The sequence below is a fragment of the Mchenga conophoros genome, linkage group LG3, assembly GCF_057382185.1.
Source record: "Mchenga conophoros isolate Kocher_MC1m ecotype Shallow Benthic linkage group LG3, M_conophoros_male_GT1.1, whole genome shotgun sequence".
NCBI classification, from domain to species: Eukaryota; Metazoa; Chordata; class Actinopteri; order Cichliformes; family Cichlidae; genus Mchenga; species Mchenga conophoros.
The window spans coordinates 70,050,055-70,073,326 of NC_140528.1; the positions used below are offsets into that span (position 1 = coordinate 70,050,055).

Below are 23,272 nucleotides of genomic sequence, written 5' to 3' on the forward strand. Positions count from 1 at the left end.
GTGACTACTGTGACTGCTGTAAATTTAAGGAAGTGGTTTACAAAGAAGGAATATATGACTAGTGCAAATGTTTTATTTCAAATAATTAAACTTCTATGAGTTTGTCACCTGAGCAGTTGCTTTTCATTGGAAAAAATGACAAAACATGATGGACTTCTTTCTCGATTGTAACTAAAAATGTTTCCTCATCTTTTCTGATCATCAGTGATACCTGGGATCCTGTTCAACAAGTTTTTCTGTCTCACTATGACGCAGAAGTCTGGCCCCTGCACAAAAAAATCTCCATGAATTTCTTTAACACTGTTTAGACACACCCAACACAGACAAACGGAGTAAAGATCATGGCTGATAACTGATCATTTTTTATACCAGAGCTTGATTGTGCGTTAGTAACTAAAGAACTATGTTTTGCACCTGAGCAAAATCTCTTATAATTGTTATAATTTGATTACTGAGAGTATCTAATTTCCAAAAGTAGCAGCCAGTTATTTACCTGTGTTCTTGTGTGTGCAGCCACATTTTAAACAGGGCTCTCTGAGAAGATCGAAGGTAACAAATGTGTCAATTTGTTTCTTGTTAAGATTTAGTATAAATGTTCTTTGAAAATAGCAAAACACATAAAATGAAAACTATGCAGCACAATAAAATATACACTACATGAAATACAACAAAAAAATACACGAGAACAAGAGAAAAAGATTACAAATGAGACACGGTACACTGAAAAAAATCTACACTACAAACCTAACTTTTATATTTCAATTTTACTTTATTTTTTAATTTTACTGTGTTTCAGGTTTATGTGGTCGTACTGTACTCACTTATGTGCTCACAGACATACATTTTTTAACTGCACTTTACAATGACATAGGCAAATATGTAATACAGTTTTTATTCATTTTTTAGCACTAAATCACAACAGCAGTCACCTCAATGTTCTTTAAATTGTATATTGAAAACCATCAACAAACGAGCAGTCCCCTGTGAGCAAGCACTTGGGGAGGGTGAGAAGGAAAAACTCTCTTTTAGCTGAAAGAAACTTTTGTCAGAACGAGGCTCAGGGAGGGGCAGCTATCTGCCCCAATTGGTTGGGGTGAGGGTAAGGAGACAAGACAAAGACACACTGTAGACGTGTGTCTTTGTCTTAGATAATGATTAGATATAATTGTTTTATAAGCTGTAGTTGTTTTAGAAGTAATGTAGGCCGGGTTTAATACTTAACATCTCAATTTTTACTGATTTCACTAGAAATTGCACGTATGTTGTCACTGTCAAATTGAGTACACAATATTAAAACGAGTCAAGTGAATAACACTCTTAACAAATGAAATGGCAAGCAGATTATCTGCTGAGAGGCACACCTGCTGCAGGCCTTTCTGACTCTGTGGTGCACTTTGCACTTTCTTTGGAATAGTCTGCTAGGGCAGCTGCTTCTAAAAGGATGACAGAAAAGAAATAATCAACACTGTGCACCCTAGAACCAGGGCAGTATTAAATACGGTGTCCTCCTTGTTAGAGGAGGATGCCTGTATAGGACACTGAGTAAAAACTGAGCAGCTCCTTCAATAACGGGCTGCTTCACAAAAACGCACAGCTTAGGTCCGGCTCCATGAGCACTACTGCTCCCATTTGTCCACACAGACAGGATTGAAATATGTCACTGATGTGCAGTTTTATTGTTGTGTAACGTCACATGTCGTCAAATGTATTTACACTTCTGTTCTTTCAACTATAACATGCATTTTCTCCATTACTGCATTTTGAACAACCCAAGTCATCTACTGCCAACATCCCCTAAGCATGTTATGTCCATGCTTTAAAGACTCAAAGCTGTTTTTACTGAACACGGTTCTAGATAGGTGATAATATGGATAATCAGTGTATAATAAACCAATTTATGCATATTATTAGATATCTAAGTGAGTTTGGGGTTTCTACAAAGTTCATATGAAACATGGTTTGTTGGAAAGTTATGAAATTTTAAAAAATCACTTCTGTGCCAAGTTTCATCAACTGACTGCAGTCAGATGTTCCTCTGTGTTCAAACCTGTTAAACAAGCAACTTCACATTTCTTGTAGTTGGTTGCAACATAACCAAGCCAATTATGGTAACTGACTAAAACAAAGGACAGTTGTAATAAAACAAGGAACTTTCTGCATTTTCCCAGCCACTCCTCTCACATGGCTGTGCCACAGCTAATAATAACACATTTCTCACGTATTTGTTTGTGGAGCGGATCCTTTCTTTATCATTTCATCCACCATGCAGAAAATATCATGAATTATGATCAGTGACACAGTCACACCTACCTTTATCAAGTTTTTCATACAAACTGCGTGATATGTGAAAGCTACTTGTTCATTGTTTAGGGTTCAGCTAAAGCCGCTTTAGCCTGCTATAAAAAAAAAAGAATTTAAAAAAATATATCTTTTTAATTCATTTTTTAAATATAACTGTCTATTATTTAGTTATTAGGGAATACACAATGTAACCCAAATAATAAAAGATAATGAGTTATAAAATATTCATAAAATACAATATATGGTTAACTGATGTATTTTGTGTTGTTGTTGTTGTTACACAACCCAAACTGTATGTTACATTCCAAAACTACCTTTCCCATACACGTCCGCCCTCATCAGTATGGAAGCCGGTCAGTCCAAAACTGACGTTGTCATACTGGCTCGTCTGCCGCTGTTACTCTTAAAGGAGACGTACCTCATTCGAGGGTACTCCCGGTCAAACAAATATGAGGTATGCTATAGCTTTAAGAACTAAATAATACTGGATATTTCTAAAATAATATGCGTCATTAAACTTATATATTTTAAATAATCTATTTTGCTATTTATGCAGTGGCACAAAAATTGATCGTTGGCCAGGCTAACGAAACTTGGGCTGGCTCTGGCCTTGTATGGTGGGCCTTCATTGTGAACGCTCATAAGTAACTAGACTTAAGTAATCACTAAAGTCGGTAAAGGCTATAACTGTAAGAGCGAAATGGAGTCTGGGAAAGGCGAGGTTTCAGGCACTGGTCCTGGAACTCGGACCGCAGAGTCGACAGCGGCCTCAAAACCATCCGCGGACTCGAGTGAGCCCTCCTGCGGTAGAGCCAGAAGCAAAAGGCGGACAAAAACATCCTTGTTCTTCCCGGACTCCGGTGAGACTCGTTCCGTCACCTCAGGCTCTGTGCGTGTGTTACGATCAAGGGAAGCTGGAGCTGGTACGACCTGCGAGTCCAGAAATATCACATGCAAGAAAAAAGCGACCAGTTCAGGGGACGCACGCAGTCGACCTGCAGGATCACGCACCAGAAACACACCTGTCATACAGTAAGTGCGTGCGCTGCTACTTTGATGGACGAAACTATTTGAAGAAGCTAGACACATCCTTGACAACAAGTTTGTTTACACCTCAGAAGTGTTATTTCGGTGGGACTTCTTAAAACTGTGTATTTACTGCATACAAAAAATAAATAAAATAAAACTAAACCTTTAAATGTGTTGATTCTTAACTTTCTTTCTTGCAGAAGTGCAATAAAGAAACCAACAGCCAGTCGGGGTAATGCACATATGTGAATCCGTTCATCTGCAAGCAGTCATTTTACCTTTTACCACTTAACAAGTGTGTTATTAACCCATGTTCACATTTATTTCCCCAGCATCCACAAAAACAATTGGACCAAAGCTTCCCAAAACTAGAAAAGGTGGGGGGAAACCTTCAACCAGAGCCTCACACACATCAGCAGCAACATGCAAGCTCGAAGCTGAGTCAGGGGCGTTTTCATGTGGTAAGAGAAGACCCCTTGCATCCTTTTTGTTGTGCACTTGTTGAACTGTGTGAATATCTTGAAATGAAAGTGCAAGCAACTCAAAATAAACTGACAGACGTGTGTGGTTTTTTTCAGTGAGGGACACTGGTTCTGTGAAAGAAAGCAATGGCAGGTGAGTGATAACTTATCAAAAGCACATCAGAGGGAACGAGGGAGGATGTTACCAGCGGTACTGTGAAATTCAACATGTCCAGTGTCGTGTTAATGTCCCTATTAGCGTTGCAGATCCAGATGTGGCTCTCAAGGAGGACCTTGCATTAAGAGATGATCCAAATGACCTTGTCAAAACTGAGACAAAGACGTACGTCGATTATGCTACCTGATCACCGATCGTGCAATTTACTTCACATCAGATTAAGCACATTAGTGGTAAAATTTGCTCTTTTTTCTTTATTTTTCCCCTCTGTTTAGGAATAAATCAAAGCGCCACACAACATCACAACACAATGAATTCAAGAAAGAAGAGTCAGAGAAGGAGGAAGAAGATTGTGGCATTAAAAAGGAAGAAACCACCAGGAATGTAGCTCAGGGTCAAGATGGAGTCACTGGCACTGATCCTGAGCCAGTCAGGAAGTAAGTAGGAGATGATAGTAAACCAAAAGATAATAGAGGGGGGGTTTTGCCCATGTGAGAATTTTTGGCACCTTGTTTTGGTCCCAAAAAAAAAAAGAAAGTAAAGGAAAAATTACAAGAATTTATCAGCTGTGGTTCACTTACTAAGATATAGCATTTTTTACTTATCAAAAGGCCAATAAAGACAAATAAAGCACCCTGATTTCTGTCACATCAGTTAGCCGAGATATGAGTGTGAACACGCTTTTTAGTTCGTTTGCTTTATTTTTGCTTTTGTTTGTTTTTTAAATCAAACACCCAAGCACATGCCTTTTTGTGTGAGACTGTGTGATCTGAAATGAAGACTCTTTAGCTTTTAAGAAAGTTTGAGTTAAAGAAAGTCCCAGCAGTAGAACTACACACTGAGTAGGGGTCTGGGGGTCATCCGACATTACGAATTTGAGTGTCGGACAGTTTGGTTTAGATTTTTAGATTGTACAGCTTTTATAGAATTATTCTCAGTTTTGCTTATTTAATAGCTTATAGGGTAATGAGCTGTAGCCAATTTTGCTTCAGTTGTTTGGGGCAGTAACCCGTTTGAAGTGTGTTTCACATTTGGCTTAATATTCTGGATTGGATTTTAAACCAATCTGAGTTTCAAGGGTCGGATGGATTTCAATCTAAACATTCAAATCATATCACACACACAGGTTGTTTTATTTTGTTGTTGTTGTTGTTTTTTGTTTAGAAATGTGCATTGTTATTGAGGCTGACTAAAAGAGGGATTCGTTGAGATTAATTGACAATATAGCATATAGATTGTGTATTTTATTGTTGATTTAGTGACTGTGTGTATTGTATATTTTGAATTTATTATACACTTTGGTCAGCTGAGTTTGTTTTAATTGTGTTATCGAAATAAACTGACTTGACTAATATAACTAACTCATAACTGATGTAGATGTTAAGGGGTTGAAGAAAGCTCACTGACGTAGTTTCAGTGACCATGCCAGTGGAAAGCATTCTTTCCACAGCGAGTCACGTTGTAGGTTTTGGTTTCGTCTCTCTAGTTCTCATGTTCGTGAAAGTTAAACAACTCAAGAGTGGGATTGTTAACAGTAAAACGCATTACTGATTTTTATCATAGAAATCTGAATTCATTTAAAGCCAAATCTGAAATCTGTTTTGAATCTAAATCTCTCTTCTTCCTTTTTTCACTGTAGACGAGGTAAACGAGATGATAGATCCCCTCGGCAGCCAAAACGAAGGTAAAGTGTTCGTTATAACTCCCTAGTGCTTTTTTTTTGTTGATGTTGTTATTTTTTTTAAAAGAGCGTCCTTTTTAATTACTCTAGTCATTACAGTTCATAACATACCACCACACACATACATACCTAGGGGGGCAGGTGCATTACCCATAGGCTGGTGAGTGGGCCTGCTGCAGTGGCCCCATTCAAACTCTTGGGGGCACTGCAGATGGTGCGGTTGAGCCACTATGTCTGCTTGTGGGTCCTGGGGTGCATTGTTGTGGCTTCCCTCCCCCATTATCAAGTACATTTATGACAAAGACACAGGCATTCCTACACACTCTCGCTCTGTCTCTCACACACACACTGTAAGAGGATTGTTGATTTATATATCTGTGTATTTTCTAATTTGTGTGTTACAGGTGCTGTGTGTTTGTTTTTTTCTTCATCATACCCCCCTCCCCCTTCTTTGTAAAAAAATAATTTTTCCTTCCTGTCCTGCCTCATACATCATCATACTATACAACATATAAAGTAATAACTGAAGTAACACAAATATAAAATGAATAAGTAAACAGACAAAAGTTTCACATGAACAAGTAGAGCAAAAGCAAAATATGTTTGGCACCACAGTGCATTTAGATCATAATTCTGATTGCAAAAGCCGCCAGACAGGACGGGATTTTCTTTAAAGCCTTGTTGATTATACATTTCTTTTTTCCCATCTTCACAGGAAAAAGCCACCGGTGCAGTATGTCCGCTGTGAAATAGAGGGCTGCGGTACTGTTTTGGCCCACCCACGCTATCTACAGGTCTGCTGTCACCAGGGGAACTGAAATGGATCGATTACTCTGTGATGTTTGCCTTTTAACCAGTTTCATTTCTCCTCATCTCTCGATTTCAGCATCATATAAAGTACCAGCACTTGTTAAAAAAGAAGTACGTGTGTGATCACCCCTCATGTGGGCGCTTGTTTCGCCTGCAGAAGCAGCTGCTGCGCCACGCTAAACATCACACAGGTGATACAAAGATGTTTATACTCAATGCTGGTAACAATTTTCATTAGACTAGGAAAAAGATGTACCCACAAAGCAAAAAGATGTTTCATTTAAAACTCAATTACATTCTTTTTTTTTCCATACTTAGTGTTCTTGTCTTCTTCACATGTTTCTCTCAGATCAGAGGGACTACATCTGTGAGTATTGTGCTCGGGCCTTCAAGAGCTCCCATAATCTGGCTGTGCACAGGATGATCCACACAGGAGAGAAGCCAATACAGTGAGTTTATACATCTGATAATGTAACACAAGTAAACAAGGAAGAAATGAAATGAAAAACAAACAGTCACGTCTGAGTGTCTGACATAAGTTCCAGTAACAAAAGAAGGAAGCACGTCTTTTTCAAGAAAAATCTTGTATAACCCGACTGTGGGATCACATGTCTTAAAATTAGCTACAAGAATTTTTGGCAGACAAATGACATCAAGTGACATCAAAGTCATCTATGTCATAGCACTCGCTAGTATAAACACGTCACACAAGTGTTTGTATTACACATGCAGAATATACTGCTGACTCGTTTCAGTTGAATGAAAACGTTTCAACTCCTCTTTACAAACAATGTATCAGCGGATGGGAGAGGTTGGATTATTATTGTTTCTTATTAGATAATGATTTAATCATTAGTGCGATAGCTTTTTTTCAGCTGATCATCTTAGTGATACAGTATTCATTTATTTAAACGTCACTCAAAAGGATTTTAATTTCTCCCTAAGGCTCCCTGAAACCCTTTTTCTTTTCTCAGCAGGGAACAGAGTGCAAAGTTTACTGGTACAGTGTGGTAAATAAAATTCTAGGAAAATTATACTTTATTTAGTTTTTTATTTTGTAACGTTACACATTAGAGCCCAACTGATGTAGACGTTTTAAGAAGGGTATCAATGTTTGGTGATTTAAAACCACATTGTACTGGCTGATATTTTTTCAGACACAAGATATAAACAGATTTTTGTAACATTTGTTATTGTCAGTTATTTGAGAGTCCTTAGTAAGATATAAGGGAAGGTGTAGAGTGGCCTCAGGTGGTGAAACTATGGTAAATGGCCTGTATTTATATAGCGCTTTACTAGTCCCTAAGGACCCCAAAGCGCTTTACATATCCAGTCATCCACCCATTCACACACTGGTGATGGCAAGCTACATTGTAGCCACAGCCGCCCTGGGGCGCACTGACAGAGGCGAGGCTGCCGGACACTGGCGCCACCGGGCCCTCTGACCACCACCAGTAGGCAATGGGTGAAGTGTCTCGCCCAAGGACACAACGACGGAGACTGTCCAAGCCGGGGCTCGAACCGGCAACCTTCCGAGTACAAGGCGAACTCCCAACTCTTGAGCCACGATCGCCCCGGCTTGGTGAAACTATGCAACATCACTCACAGCATGGTTGAAGGTGTTTTTTCTTGTCTAATCTCTACTTCTTTAATTGTCTTTTATCGGTTGCTATAAACATGAGTATCGGTATGTTGGTCAATTTCACACATGATTTTTACCTTAAAGGTCATAGGTCAGGTTTGTATAAATTAGGGTTTATCTCGCATATTAAAAATGTTATGCATCCATCAAGGAGATTTTGGCCTCCCACCCAAAAACAAACAAACAAAAAATCAAATACAAATATAGGAATATATTAGAACAATTTTTAATTTTTCAAGTATGGTTCAATTGCTTAAACTTAAAATACATTTTGTTTAATCATATGGCCAAATGAACAAAAGAAATGTGTAGACCTGTGTTACTAAAGTTGCTTAACTCTGTCTTGGTTTTTTGCTGAGTCATTCCCAAAAGGAAGCACTCTTTATAAGGCAGTGTCAATGACAGTAACAATCAAACATTATGATTGTGACATTTCTTGTTTTTACATATTTTGCTGATACAAAATGTTGATCTTAAATGCTGATTTTTTTTAAATTGTAATAAAATCCATGCCTTTAAAAAAATGAACTGCTCTTCCTGTTCCACACAATAGTCCACATCCCAGCAAATAAATGACCTGTTTAACTTAATTCTCCAAAAAGAAATCTTTTCAGAAATTCAGAAGTACAACAAACTTTTCTTCTCGCTCATTCTCTGCAAGAGAAATCGAGGTCTTGCACACATTTCCATAAAGGTTCTCCAACCCTGTTCCAACAATACTTGTTTATACTTAAATTTGACATCTTTCCAGTGGAAGGTCTGAAATATTTTTCCTATTCACTCTGCAACATTTGGTCAGTGAGGGAATGTACTGGAATTTATTCTACTCTAATTTTAATTAAAATACATAAAACTTCTCTCACTGATTCAGGAAAAAAATCAACTAAAACTAAAGTGTCTTAAGTGAGGCTTGATCTCAGTGTGCGTTCAGACCTTAAGCTGTTTTTTGTCTCCATCTTGTGGCAGGTGTGAAATCTGCGGCTTCACCTGCCGTCAGAAGGCCTCCTTGAACTGGCACATGAAGAAGCATGACGCAGAAGCCTCCTACCAGTTCTCTTGCTCCATTTGTGGAAAAAAGTTTGAGAAAAAGGACTCTGTTGTTGCCCATAAAGCCAAGACCCACCCTGAGGTGCTCATAGCAGAAGCTTTAGCAGCCAACGGAGGAGAAGTAATAAGCACACCCACCCCAGTCCTCGAGACTCTTCCAGCAGTCATCCAGCCTGAGCAGCCTTCTGTCAGCCAGCAGAGTTGCTCAGTAATAAGCACTACCACCCCGGTCCTCGAGACAACTCCACTACTCACTAAGCCTGTGCAGCCGTCTGTTAGCCAGCAGAGCCACAAGGACCAAAAGAGTCAGGAGAGCCAGGAAGCGGCAAGCGGTGGGCTCACTCCACTGCAGCAGGTGGTGCTCCCAGTTGCTCCACAGTCTGAACAGGATGTATCTCAAGGACAGTTTCTCCAACTGCCCCGCATGGTGCAAGTTTCACATCAGCAGCAGGGCCCAACCTTGATGCACTTCTCCAGCACCAGCTACCCTCAGCTCATCCAGCTCTCCACTCTTCCAGTTAGTGCAGTCACATCCGTGGCTTGTGTGGAACCCCAGAGCACACTCCTCACCCTGAGCTCCGTCACCACCCTGGCCTCCACAGCATCTGTGGCTCCCCAGCAGGCCGTGCACTGGGGGAGGGAGGGGGACGTGGATGCGCAAATTTGCGGAGAGGGTGATCTGTGGGAAAGGGTGGTGGTGGCAGGGGGCGGACAGGATGTAGGGGAAATGATGTGGGGGGGTAACGCGGAGAGGAGGAAGGAAAATGAAGGCACTGTTTGGGAGAGGGAGGGAGAGCGGATGTCACAGTGTGCAGATGTAGGTGGAGACAGTTTGATCTAGATGTAAAGAGGGCGAAATGAACTGAAGGGCGACTTTATGTTTATGAAGGAAACGCACATTTTATTCCAATAAAACACTGAAACACTTGAAATGCATACATGATGGATATTTAAAATAATAGAAGCTGTCTTTGTGATCTATATACAGTCACTTTCAGTACAGAGCTACTTTGTATCAGGGAGTTGTTGTTTTTTTAAATTAATACAATGGATTACATACTTTTTGACCACCTAATATTTTATAAATTTTGGAGTTTGTCATGTAATTTCGAGATCAAATGATTGTTGGTTATGCACAAGAAGATCACAGCTTATTTGTATTTCCCTGTAGTATTCCTGTTGTGTTGATGTGTGTCCTTTTGAATGGTGAACTAATGAGAATTACAAGGTGCAATTAATCCTCAAACTATAAAAAACAACCATACCTGATTTCAGTTTGGTTGCTTGTCCTTTTAAGGGCAAAACCTTACAAATCACTGTGAGGCTGAGCTTGGATCGCTCCTTGAAAGGCCCATTGTGACCATTTGTATTTGGAGAGTCTCAGGCATGGGGTTTGGACATTCATGGAGTTGTGCACCATAAATTCTTCCTACATGGGAAAAAAAGAAATCATCTGGAGGCATCTGAGGGAAAATATTCAGCTTAAACAACCTGAATAATACAGTCGTCACTCACCACCTTCATCTTTTTCTCATTTTAACACTATCTCGATACATAAATGCACAAGTTCAAGTGGTCTGAACAGGACTTCCAGGGACTGATGTCAAAGTGACAGGACCCCAGGAAGAGACCCGGCACTTCATAAGGATCTGATGAGGCTGATGTCAAAGCCAGCACATTTCGATTCCACCTTGTACTGATGTAACTGAGTTCAAATCTGTTAACATATGTCTCACTCCAGTCCTCGTGAGTTGAAATAGTAGGACAGTGGGTTATAAACACAAGGCCAGAATCGGCCTGGGAAAGACTCCGGTGTAGCTTTGGAAAATGTGAAGGAGTGCTTAGATTTGTAACTATTAACTCTTTCATCAGGTAAACAGCTGTTCCTATTAACAAAAATATCCCTCATTGCCATTCATTCTACACCAAAGTAATTAAGTAATAGAATTTTTTTTTACATTTCACAGTAAAAAAGTAAAAAGACTGGTGGAGTTTCCCTGATCTTGTTATTTGAGATCAAAGTGAACTGTATGTGGTCCACAATGTAAGCTGATGCTGTAGTGTATAAATGTTTCTGTTCTAGTGGCCCAGCCACTGTGACAACTCTGAAAACCACCTACGTTTGTTCTTCTCTTGCTCCTCTTCCTTCTCATATGTTGCAGTTTGTAAAGAAAAGATTTAAGTTGCTTTCTGTGCTTCATTATATTTCAGTAAACCAGGAGCATCACACTTGGGAAATAAACTGTTTTTCCAAATCTTCACGTTCTTCACAGGCAGTAGTATCATGTTAGGAAAATATGTTCCCTCTGAAATTAATTTGATAATTTTTGTGTGGTTTTATCAAACCACTGTAATATGATACAAATTATATAAACCTCTGTATGTTGCTAATATTAAACATACAAGATAAGTTCAGAATGTGTTCAGAATAATTATTAAAAATAAATCTGTTCTCAACTCTTTATGTGTCACATGTCATTGATGTGATATACTTCACATTTCTTTCTTCTCCTTAGCCTCTCTTGTCTGGCAGTCTTTGCAGAAGTGTGATCTTAATGCACTGTTTTGTGATATTTACATGACAAAATTGTAATATAAATATGGCACTTTAAAGCACTAATTCAACCTCTGGACAGTTGGGCTCTAATGCGCCTGGTCTTTAAAGGAATAAAATGCAAATGAGAATCAAGTTGTATATAGAAAGATAGTATAAATACAAAACTAGGAAAGATTGCTAAGAGTCTGTGTTGCTAGGTTGCTCAGGGATCGGGCACACTTTTGAAGTGCAGCCACAACTTCCTGATTGGATTGAGAACCAGGCTAGAAAATATATCTTCTCTCCAGTCGTAGTTCTCCTGTGGATATAGAGTATCCTCCAGGATCTGACCAAAGAACCCTCTTCCAATTAACTTCAGAGTCTCCGACATCCCTTTGAATGAATTCCAGGCAAGATTTCATGCAAGCTTTTTTCAGTTTTTTCTTTATCACTCTCCCACCCTGGCAGACAGTTCTAATATGTACACTCTTTCCCATCAGATCCACTGAAGCTCTTTCAGTGTGTCACAGGTGTATTGGTGGCCTCTCTTATTTAGTTTGTGAGTGATGGCCAGATCTATGCAGCTTTAGACTAAGTGATATACTTCTTCCATTTCTTAAAGATGGATTTAACTGAACTCTGTGGGATGTCCAGTGAACTGGAAATCTTTTTGCAGCCATCTCTTGACTTCTGTGAGTTGCTTGGAGTCAATTGTAGCAGGAATACTGATGAACCAGAGACAAAATGTTTTCACTACATGTCAAGTCAAAGTAAACTTTATTGTCATCTCTGCTATATACAGTTCAGTATATAGAGAGACGAGATGACGAGGCTCCATTTCCATACATTGCAAAAGAACAACAATAAATATAGCAAGAGTAAGAATAAGAAGAATAAATATATATACACTTTGAGACTGAGGTAAGGGGAGCAAATATACACTTTGGGGTAAAGGGGTTAATAACAGTCTAAAATTTACAATTGAGATTTAAAGTGACTTTGAAGTGGTTTAAAATGACCAACATAGCAACTTTACGGTTTACAGTGTGAATACACATCAACTGTAGTCAGGTGGTCACCGTTTCACTAATTGTGACACTTCTGGAATCAATTAGATGTACCTCTGTTGAATTGATTGTTAATTTAAAAGATTCTCAAAGTCAGAATTTCTTCCCCACTTTAAGGCACTCCTTCTTGGTATGGCTTCTTCCTTGCTAGTGCTTCCCCTGGTGGACACATTGTGCAATACATTTTATTTATGTTCATTTTCATTTCTGTTTTAACAAATAATTTTATGCATTGATACCTAGAGACTAGCAGAGTAGAGCATTGGCTTAGCATATTATAGTGAAAACTTGGGGTGTTCTTTTTATGATAATTTCTAACTGCTTAAGTATATTCTTCTGACTCTATTGGAGTAGTTTTTTGCTCAGAGGTATGAGCTGTCACACAGGTCAGAAATCTTTAAATCATCCATCCAGGTGGTCGTAGGAATAGGAATATCTATATTTTAAAGGGTTTTGCTCATTAGCAAATGTATTCAAGCACTTTGCAACTTGTCCTTTTAATGTGTGCCTTTCTCTTGTTTTGTATATATTACTCTTGTTTGTTATTTATTCGTGTTGTCTTACTATTTATATGTCCTGTACAGTTTGTGTGGAGTACCCACAATGTTGTTGTACATGTACAATGACGATAAAGAGCTATTCTATTCTATTCTATTCTGCATATTTCTGGCTTTCTTCTGATCTCTGTCAGATTAGTTTTGAATGAATTTTCATTTGAAAAATAAAATGAAATAAAATAAATAATTTCCTTATACTGGGTCTTAGGTCAACCTCTCAGTTAACTTAGAGCCTGAAATTAGCGTTCTTTCCTTTTAAGGCCCACTCCCTTTAAGCCAACGTTCTCCTGATAGGCTATCCCTTACAAACAGAAGGTTTCAATACTAGGTGGGTGGGGCCTCTGTGCTCACAGCCAAAGCTGTGTGTCTCAGATATTAGATGTTAGGCATATCCACTCTTTTTGACATCATACTGTGTTTAGTGCAGTCTGTAGCCAGAGATTTTCATACCCTGACTTCATTGTTTAACTCTGGTTGTGTTTAATATGTTCATCAACCACCGTCACAGTGAAAGAAAATGGGAAATAGGTGCAGCGATTTATTGAAATATCCAAATGTGCATGGTAATACAGCATATACAGCTAGGTCAATATATATTTGGACACTGCCTCAAGTTTTGTTTTGTTTTGTTATCTGTTTACTGAAACATATTCCAATTATAATTCTATGATGGACATGGACATATTGTGTAGAATGTCAGCTTTCATTTGAATTGGATGAAGGGTTTAGAAGTTTCAGCTCCTTAACATGTGCCACCCTCTTTCGAAAGGGACCAAAAGTAAGTGGACATTGACTCAAAGGCTATTTAATGGGCAGGTGTGGGCAAATCCTTCATTATGTCATTATCAATTAGGCAGATAAAAGGCCTGGACTTGATCTGAGGTGACTGTGTAGTGTTTGCATTTCGAAGATTGTCCAACATGCAGTCAAAGGAGCTCTCCGTGCAAGTAAAACAAGACATCCTTAAGCTGTGAAAACAGAAAAAGTAAACAAAAACATGTGTTAAAACTGTGTTATCTTTGGCATTTTTTGTCACTTCAAGAAATTAGGGGAAATTTTGCAATTTAAAACTGGTCCTCTGCTAAGTTTTCTGTCACGTGTAGACACAACACTGGTTCATCCCTTTGAGTTAGGTGCGTTTATATGGTTGAATGATTAATAGGTCGGTGTAAATGGTTGAAAAAGCAAAAAACATTCCTCTGAAAATGGTCAGGCACAAGGACACAGCAGCTAATGTCCAAAGAAAAACTTTGACAGACCTACAGAAACCCTAAAAAACTATTATTTAAGACCACTTCAAAAATAAATCACAAGAAGTAAAATATAAAGAAATGAAGGGTAGCGCTAGACTTTTTGCACAAAGCTGTGTGTAGACACAAAATAAGGAAAATAAAATGGGTCCACGTTAAACATTAATTGAGATATACTTTCCCACACATCTCCAGCGCATTGCAAAATTAATTGTTAGCCTTGGCCTTTTAATAAAAACTATAAAAAATTAAACAAGCAATGCATTGAACAAAAATAAACTTGTTCTCTTTTTTTACTTATACAATAAACCTATGTAGTTTTCCATCGTTGTTTACAGCTGCTGGAGAGAAGGGGGGGGGAAAGCTATTCCAATAAACAGAGTTTTTATTATGCGTGGAAGGGTGGGTGGGCCGCATGGTGACGTTTTCTGTACACCCCACCACACACACGCGCACAGACACGCACATCGTGGCTGGCGGAACCAATTACATCCCCTCTTGTTGGTGAACATGCCAAATGAGCACCCGCACAATCGGGCTCCACTGGCTGTCCCCCCGCGTGCATCTCCGGCTCGTGTTCGGACCGCAAAAGTATCCAGAAACAGCCACACGGCGTAGTTTCGCTGCCAGAGGGGAGGGGGACTGTTTCTGCTCCTGTCGGTCGGTCTGCGCCCCGCTCGCTGCTAGCCCACCTTTGACATAAACACGGCTGAGAGCAAATGGCAGAGCAGGAGGAGCAGCCGATAGCTGGCCGGTCGCTGACGGGACAAGCGGTGGCTCTTGCCCGGCTACTGCACCATGAGTGTACCAGTCTGCTCCGGCTATACGTGAGTGATCAGAGTAGCCACTCTTTCTGCTTAGCTCATGCGGGTCATTCTGTCTGGGACGCTCCCCTCCCAGTTATTTGGAGCTTTCTTTAAAGCCGTAGTGTTTCAGTATCCAGGCAGCTTGCTACCTGTCGCTTTTGGACTGTGTCTGTCTTTCACAGCAGGATTTAACGCTGACTAGTTTGTCTTTGGAGCAGATACTGGAGGGAGGGGGGTAATTACACTAAAAAATACCCTCCACCTCCACCACTCAATTTCCCAAGGGGAACCTAATGGATAGATTGTATTGGATTTTTTTTTCCCCTGCTGCCATCCATCCTTTTAGAAAAGCTCTTAACCGATCAGTTTAATCAATGGTTATCTCTTGGTCCCTGAAATAGACTTATACTAAAATGAGATTAAAGGGTGCAAGGTAAGTGACCTGTTTGCATCGGAGTGGGACAAATTTATATTTATTTATCTTTTCAGACGGAGAGGGAGACCTTCCTGTCCAGCTACACCCCAGATGGGAAGCGCCTCGTGTCCGCGTCCCCAGAATCTGAGGAGCCCAGCACGGAGGAGCAGGTGCACTTGCTGCACTCTGCTCTGCGACAGTGCCTCGGGCTGCTCCACCGTGTTATCCAGAAGGAAGAGGAGGAGTGGGGCAAGCTGGAGGATGAGTACGAGTCCATGAGGAAGAACGTGCGAGCCCGACTGGAACACTTGCTCTACAGCACCAAAGGTTTGGTGGAGACTGACGGCACCAACCTGGAGGTTACCCCTGATAATCAGTGTAATGAGGTAAATGAGGTGCCGTTTCGGGGGTTTTGTAGTTAGTCATGTCCTTGTGGCCTTTCCTCTATTATGGTGACACTCACAACTGTCCACAGCCCATAACACATTAAAAGTGGCGGTGGGCAATACGGCCTCAAAATATATCACAATATTTCAAGAACGTTTGGGAGATTTCTGACAATCTAGGGGAAAATACCGAAGAACGTTTTATTGATACTTGCAACCTAGCAGCATTTTTCACCCTTTTCCAGTGAGCTGACACACTTCCTTATTGTGAAGTGTGAATCTATGGAAACAGGTGCCAGCAGCAGTTGCATTATAGTGCAATAGCAGTGACGAAGGACAGGAAAATGTGAGCTCAGAAGTAGCTTAGGTAGAGTTTTCCCCGGAAATTTTAACTAATGTATAAAATAACTTCTTCACACTGAGATCCAGTGTGAACCCTCTGCTCCCTCTAACTCTGCAGGAGCAGCACAGTATCATCACATAATAACACTGAAAATATATGCTTTGCCTGTGATGTTGTATCTCAGCTCAAGCTTTTTAACCAGCTGCTTAAATCCCTCCTTCACCGCCGTGTAACCGCATCAGTAATTTCCATCCACTGTCTGCTCTTCCTGACGCATCGAGTGCAGCTAGTGAGCGCTCCAGCGATGCTCGTCGAGTCATCTGATCGCTGTGTGGTGGCGCATCACCAGCTGATCATCTCTCCTCCTTCATTGCTTGGTAGTAATAGTGTGGTTTCTGTCTAATGTAGTGAACCAAGCTTGTCATTTCCACCTTCAGTGGGAGCAGATGTTTTCTGTTTTGTTTGGGCTTGTTGCAGTAGCTCCCTTTTTAGGTACTAAATCATCATCACTGGAGGCTGACGCACAGCTCTCGGCGTCAGACATGCCCAGGTTTGTCTCCTTTATTTATATTTATACTCTAGGGAATGTAAATGGATATCATCGCATGTGATATGGTTCGACACAACCCTGATTAAAAATTAAACTTTGTGGCATCATATAGACTAAAACCGTGCATGCAGCGCAGTATGCTGTAAAGGTTTATTATGATGTGTCTTTATGTCCCTGGCTTTCTCCATGTAACTGATTTCAACCCTTTGACATCAGGTTGACCAAGTAAACCCCCTGAAGTGGATAAAATTCAGTTTCAACACCTACATCTATGAGCTTAAATGCATTTATTTTAAAGTCATCACAAAATCTGACTAAGAACCCGAAAAAAAAAGTTTATTTTAGAGTAGCCAGGCTCTGACTTTACATTCTCATCAGATGGAAAACCTAAAATCTCAGCACGGTTGTGACTAAACCCTGTATTACATGAATTACAGCTTTTGTGTGAATGTGACTAACGCTGTTTACAAACAGTTCAAATCATTAGTTCAGGCCCTGAAATGTTCAAGAAAACCCTGGTTGTATTTGTCCTTTTACATCGACAACAGACTAAACGGATGGATATTTCTCCCACAGGTTGGTGGGGAACAAAATAGAGGGCTGTAGGTCACCCCAATAGAGCACTTCTCTCCCAGACTGCTGGCTTACTTGGTGTTACTAGAGTATTTAAAAGTAGAATGGGAGGCAGAGGCTTCAGCTTTCAGGCTCTTCTTCTGTTGAACCAGCTCCCAGTTTGGATTAGGAAGACAGAAACCCTCTGTACTTTTAAAATTCAAATTCAAATTCAAATTTTTATTTGTCACGTACACAGTCATACACAGTACGATATGTAGTGAAATGCTTGGACAACTGCTCGTGACCTAAAGAAAACAAAAAAGGAAAAGGCTATGAATAAGATAGGAAATAAATATGAAAAATTAAAAAGGGTAAATTTAACTAGGAAGGAATAAAATATAAATTAAGGTTAAAAATGAAATAACTGTACAACACAAATTAGAATGAAGGGTAAATTTAACTGGGAAGAATAAGATAAAATATATAAATTAAAGTTGAAAATAAAATAACTGTACAACAAAATACACAATATAGAACTATATAAGAATGTATGAAGAAATCTAAATATAAATAAATATATACACAATAACAGCAGCTGTACAAGTATTAACCGGAAATGAAGAATATAGTGACCAGTGTTGTGCAAAACCAAAGTCCAGAAAGTCCAGTGTGTGTGTAAGAACCATATGTGTGGGTCAGTACTGTGTGGTGGTGTGATTGAGAGACCGTATCGCCTGCGGGAAGAAGCTCCTCCTCAGTCTCTCTGTGTTAGTCTTCAGGGAGCGGAATCGCTTTCCTGACCTCAGCAGAGAGAACAGTCTGTTGTTGGGATGGCTGAGGTCCTTCACCATCTTCCTGGCCTTGGTCCGGCACCGCCTGCTGTAGATTGAGTGCAGGTCAGGGAGCTCGGAGCGGATGGTGCGCTCAGCTGACCGCACAACCCTCTGTAGAGCTCGTCTGTCCTGCATGGTGCTGTTCCCGAACCAGGTTAAGATGTTTCCCGCCAGGATGCTCTCTATGGTGCACGAGTAAAAGTTCCTGAGCACCTTGGAGGGCAGTTGGAAGTCTCTCAAGCGTCTGAGGTGGTAGAGACGCTGTCGGGCCTTTTTCACCACGGTGTTGATGTGACAGGACCATGACAGGTCCTGCGTGATGTGAACTCCGAGGTATTTGAAGCTGTCCACTCTCTCCACTGGGCACTCGTTGATGACGGGGGTCTGGTAGTTCCTCTCCTGCTTAGTGCTGAAGTCCACTATCAGCTCCTTTGTCTTACTGACGTTTAGAAGGAGGTTGTTCCTCTGGCACCAGTTCTCCAGATTCCTAATCTCCTTCAGGTAGGCCGTCTCGTTGTTATCAGAGATCAGGCCCACCACGACGGTGTCGTCAGCAAACTTGATGATGGTGGTGGAGCTGGTAGTGGCCACACAGTCATATGTGTACAAAGAGTACAGCAGGGGGCTCAGAACACACCCCTGGGGGGCTCCAGTGCTGAGAAATTAGGCCTAAAACTTTCCTTTTTGATGAAGGATATAGTTAGGGCTGCATCAGGTGACCCTGAATCCTCCATTGCTGCTGCAAGCTTCCCATAATCCACTGTTTATTCTTTATTCACTTTTTTCCACTCACTGTGGCTCTCTTCCACAGTGTGTCTCTGTCCTTTCTTCCTCCCCTCACATCCAGCAGATCCAGTCCCATGTGGTCCCAGCAGATAGCCGCTCCTCCCTGAGACTGGTTCTGCTAGAGGTTACTTCCTGTTAAAAGGGAGTTTTTCCTTCCCTTGGTTGCCAACTGCATGCTCATAGGGGATCGTCTGATTATTGAAGTCTTCACCTTATAATATAAACCACCTTAAAGTGACTCCTGTTGTGATTTGGCACTATATAAAACTGAATTGAAGCACCAAATATTTAATGTGAAGTCATCTGGTTGTTGATAACTTCAGATGTATGCTAATGGTACTTTGTAGCCATTGGATGTGTGATTTAAGTGCTTGTGTGTGAAATTGTCATTGTCAAATATAAAGGGCGGCATTAATTTTAATTAGTTATTTAGTAAACAATCCAAATGAGTTTCACCAAGTGTGGACATGTTCATTAGGCCAAAACAGTTTCTTAGCAGATTTTGAATGCAAGGGCTCACTCCTAATGAGAGACATCTATTGCTCTGTCTTGCTCTCTTCTGTGTAGGAAACCGACGGCTCTGGGGGAGTTTTCGGGTTCAAACTCTGGACCTACCAAGTGCTGCTGGAGCTGATCCACTGGTCTGATCATGCCGCGAAAACTCTCCATGTGTTGCACACGGAGAGAGAAGGAGCAGAGGAGGCCTAAATTCCCTAGTTAGAGTCGATCGGCATCTACGAACGAGCTTATTCAGCAGCCAGCTTTCCCCTTGATGTATTCCAAATTCAAAATTGTAAGGTGATGTGGAATATACTCTGTGAACACTCAAATAAAATCCCAGCTAAGCTCCTTTAGCCAAGTAAACAGCTTTTCTTAGGCATTACTATTTCCACAGCAAGCGCTAAAGAGCCCTCTGGTTTCCCACAGTTGTCTGTTCTTTGGACAAAAAAAAAGAGTGTGCAGACTTTACACTTGTGTAACCATCAGTTTGCTTTGTGCAGTGGCATTTAAGAGCGTTTGAAAGTGACTTTTTTGTGTATGCTGTGTATACCGTAATTTATTTTATTTAAGTAGATTTACTTTTGATGACTAACTACCTGCTGTTCTTAACACTCCAAAATCTGACTGCTAGACTAACACCATAAAAACACGACTGTTAAACTGTGACTGACATGCAGCTAAATATGTAGCCATTTACTAATTTAAACAGCTTTTTTTCATGTACCACGTTACTAACACATCTAACGATTCCAAATTAGATTTCATGTTGTCGTGTATAGGCTGGCCGATCGGATGTTTATGGGGCTGGCACAGTCTGTGATGATCAAGTGTCATGTTTTGCTGCTTTGGTCGCCAGGTTCTCTCCTGTTGTTATACTTGAATTTGCTGCTACACTGTTCACAAGTTGGAACTATTAGACCAGTGGTTCTCAAACTTTTTTTTTTCTCTCCTGCCCTCGGATGGATATTTTACAGTAGAGCCGTACTGTCTGTTACCAAAACTATCAAACATTCTGAAACGCAGCGATTTCACTGTAGTCTAAAATGCCTGACACAGTATACGCTCACGCAGTGAATGAGCTGTGACTTGCACACTTGCCGGTATGGTGAATATCCGATGACCATGCTTTTCTTTTATGTCTGTGATGAATAACTGGATGTTTATTGAAGATTAAAAGCTCATCTTAATCTTTGTTTTTTGTTGGTATTGGTTCTACTTTGTCTTCTGGGTCGTGTCCTATGAACTCTGATGTCAAGCGTGTCGCTGTGGCATTGGATACAAGTTAATTCAAGCCACACTGTAAAAGATCAAATATCTATAATAAACATGGCTAGGGCATCAAGTCTGAGGCATGCAGACAGTATGATGAACTGCACTTAGGATTAGGTTTTTAGACAATTGCACATTTCGGTCTAATTTTTTTTCTTTGCAAACCACTACGGAGGGTTTTAATGCAGTTTTCAGCTTTAACTTCAGGGCTTTAATGAAAATACTGCTTGACCTTTTTAGAAATTACGATCGTTTTTATACACAACCCCCATTTTTAGGAACTGAAAAGTCCCTGGACAACTGGCTTGTCTGTTTATTTAAAATCCACTTTGGTGGCATACAGAAGCATAATGACAGAAATTGTGTCAATGTTACTACTGACCTAACAGCAGGTCATACCCAGCAAACATGCCCCCTTCCTGACGCAGCCCTCAAGGGATAGTTATCTCCTAGCTGTTTTGGTGCCAAGAAAATAAACCATTAGTATAGATGAGGGGTGGACACTTAATTTTCCAAAGACCTCCTGTGAGAAACTGGGACTGTTGTGAAAGGCTGCACCAGTAAGATTAACTCCATTCTGCTCAATTTCATCTTTTTATAAGCTTGGTGCGGACCTCCACTGCAGTCACAGTTTTTCAAATAGCCTCTTAGGAAAATGAATTGTCCACCTCTGATAATAAAAATATGATTTAGACTTGTCACATAATATGTAATAATTGGTAAATCATTTCAATTTTGTGTTTACTTTTTCTTTGCTTTTTAAACCAGTCGCACTTTGTTTTAGGTTCTTGTTAAGATCGCTTGAGCAGTACAATTGCTGATCATGGATGACCCTGAGGACATGTAACGTCTAGTGAAGTAAGAGAGAGGAAGGTTCGGTAGTGGTGTAAGTCGGGGGAATGATTGAAGAAAAAGCATAAGAGTTCAAAGACCTCTCCCATGTGATATATAAGCCACAACCATCTCACAACCTACATGCTACAATGTAACAAGCTCGTCGACAAGTGTGTCCTCTCTCTGAATAAAATCAATGTCTGAAAGTCGTGATGCACACAGCATAGCACCCATGAAGCTATTACATACAAACGTTGCATACTTAAGCGTCAGTATATAACAGAGAGGTAATGCTGCTGCAGCTGAGATTAGGTCAAAGGTCATTTTACTGTACATCTGTTGATATATTAAGCAGTTATCATAAAATGTACAATGTTACTCTTTCCCATCATTGTTTAATATATTTTATGATACTTTAGTCCTTTCTCTTTAAAAAAAAAGTGTGAAAAAGTCAACACTGTATTCGAAACTGTTTCCTGCTTTGTAACCAACAAATCACTCAACATAGAAAGAAACTGTGTGTTTACTTTCACTGAGGCCAAGTAATCTTACATTAAAGATGAATTTCACTACAGGACATCAACACCTGTAGGGATGGTGCTTAGGGAACGCTGAGAAACTTTGTTACATGACATAAAAGAATACAAACACAAAAATGCATGCATTTTCAAAAAGATTTGAATTCTCGGATATTGTAGCACAAAAATAAATAGAAACTGAGGGAAAAAGGTCAATGCAGAATAAAAGGATTTCCATGATCAGTTTGCCACAGCAGCATTTTGTGTCTTTTTTGGGGTCAGGTCACAGATTCTCAAGATTATCAGACACAATTTTATCCCGAGCTAAAGCAGCGTGAAGAAATATTCCACAAAAAGTAAACTGATCCATGCCACCCACCATTTTTATCCTGAAGCCATAACTGGTTTCCATGAGAAACAAAAAAAAAAAAAAAAAGCAGGAAGAAAATGACTTTGCGTTTTCACTTAGGGAATTGCATGTAATGATTTTTCACATTTGCGAAGCTACATTTCTTGAAACCTTCCACCTTTTTATCTCAAAAGTGCAAAAGCCAGTTGTTAAAAATACATTCACAAAATCTCCGACTCTTGACAACACCAAACATCAAAACAGTTTTATCAATGCTCACAGCCAATGTTTTCAGATCACACACACAGCGCAACTGTGTAAAAAACAAAACAAGAGAAAAACATGCAGTTAAATCATATATTATCATTATATGATGTGAATATGTATACAGCAACATTCAGGATTGCTACAAAATGATAAATGATACGTGACCTCTTTGTCCTGCTTCATTCATCCATATATGCAAACCAAAGATAAAATTGTTAATAAAGCCTTATGTAACGTGTACTTTGTCTCGTGTTTTCTGAAATTTTCTGAAATCGTTCGTTTTTGAGTGAGAAAATGAGTT

At 40.0% G+C, this 23,272-nt stretch overlaps 2 protein-coding genes across 2 annotated transcripts; both read left to right on the top strand.

Annotated features, from left to right (window-relative positions):
- Nucleotides 1-2,659: 2,659 nt before the first annotated feature.
- LOC146580333 (uncharacterized) lies at nt 2,660-11,609 on the top strand. The gene is made up of 11 exons (XM_085266993.1): nt 2,660-3,333; nt 3,531-3,562; nt 3,663-3,791; nt 3,909-3,945; nt 4,051-4,134; nt 4,245-4,406; nt 5,609-5,653; nt 6,366-6,444; nt 6,537-6,651; nt 6,810-6,909; nt 9,069-11,609. The coding sequence occupies exons 1-11, from the start codon at nt 3,002-3,004 to the stop codon at nt 9,988-9,990; spliced, it is 2,037 nt and encodes a 678-aa protein (XP_085123119.1). The 5' UTR covers nt 2,660-3,001; the 3' UTR covers nt 9,991-11,609.
- A 3,413-nt stretch (nt 11,610-15,022) lies between these two features.
- On the top strand, nt 15,023-23,209 carry LOC146580334 (ciliary neurotrophic factor-like). The gene is made up of 3 exons (XM_085266994.1): nt 15,023-15,386; nt 15,855-16,166; nt 19,801-23,209. The coding sequence occupies exons 1-3, from the start codon at nt 15,279-15,281 to the stop codon at nt 19,939-19,941; spliced, it is 561 nt and encodes a 186-aa protein (XP_085123120.1). The 5' UTR covers nt 15,023-15,278; the 3' UTR covers nt 19,942-23,209.
- Nucleotides 23,210-23,272: the final 63 nt, after the last annotated feature.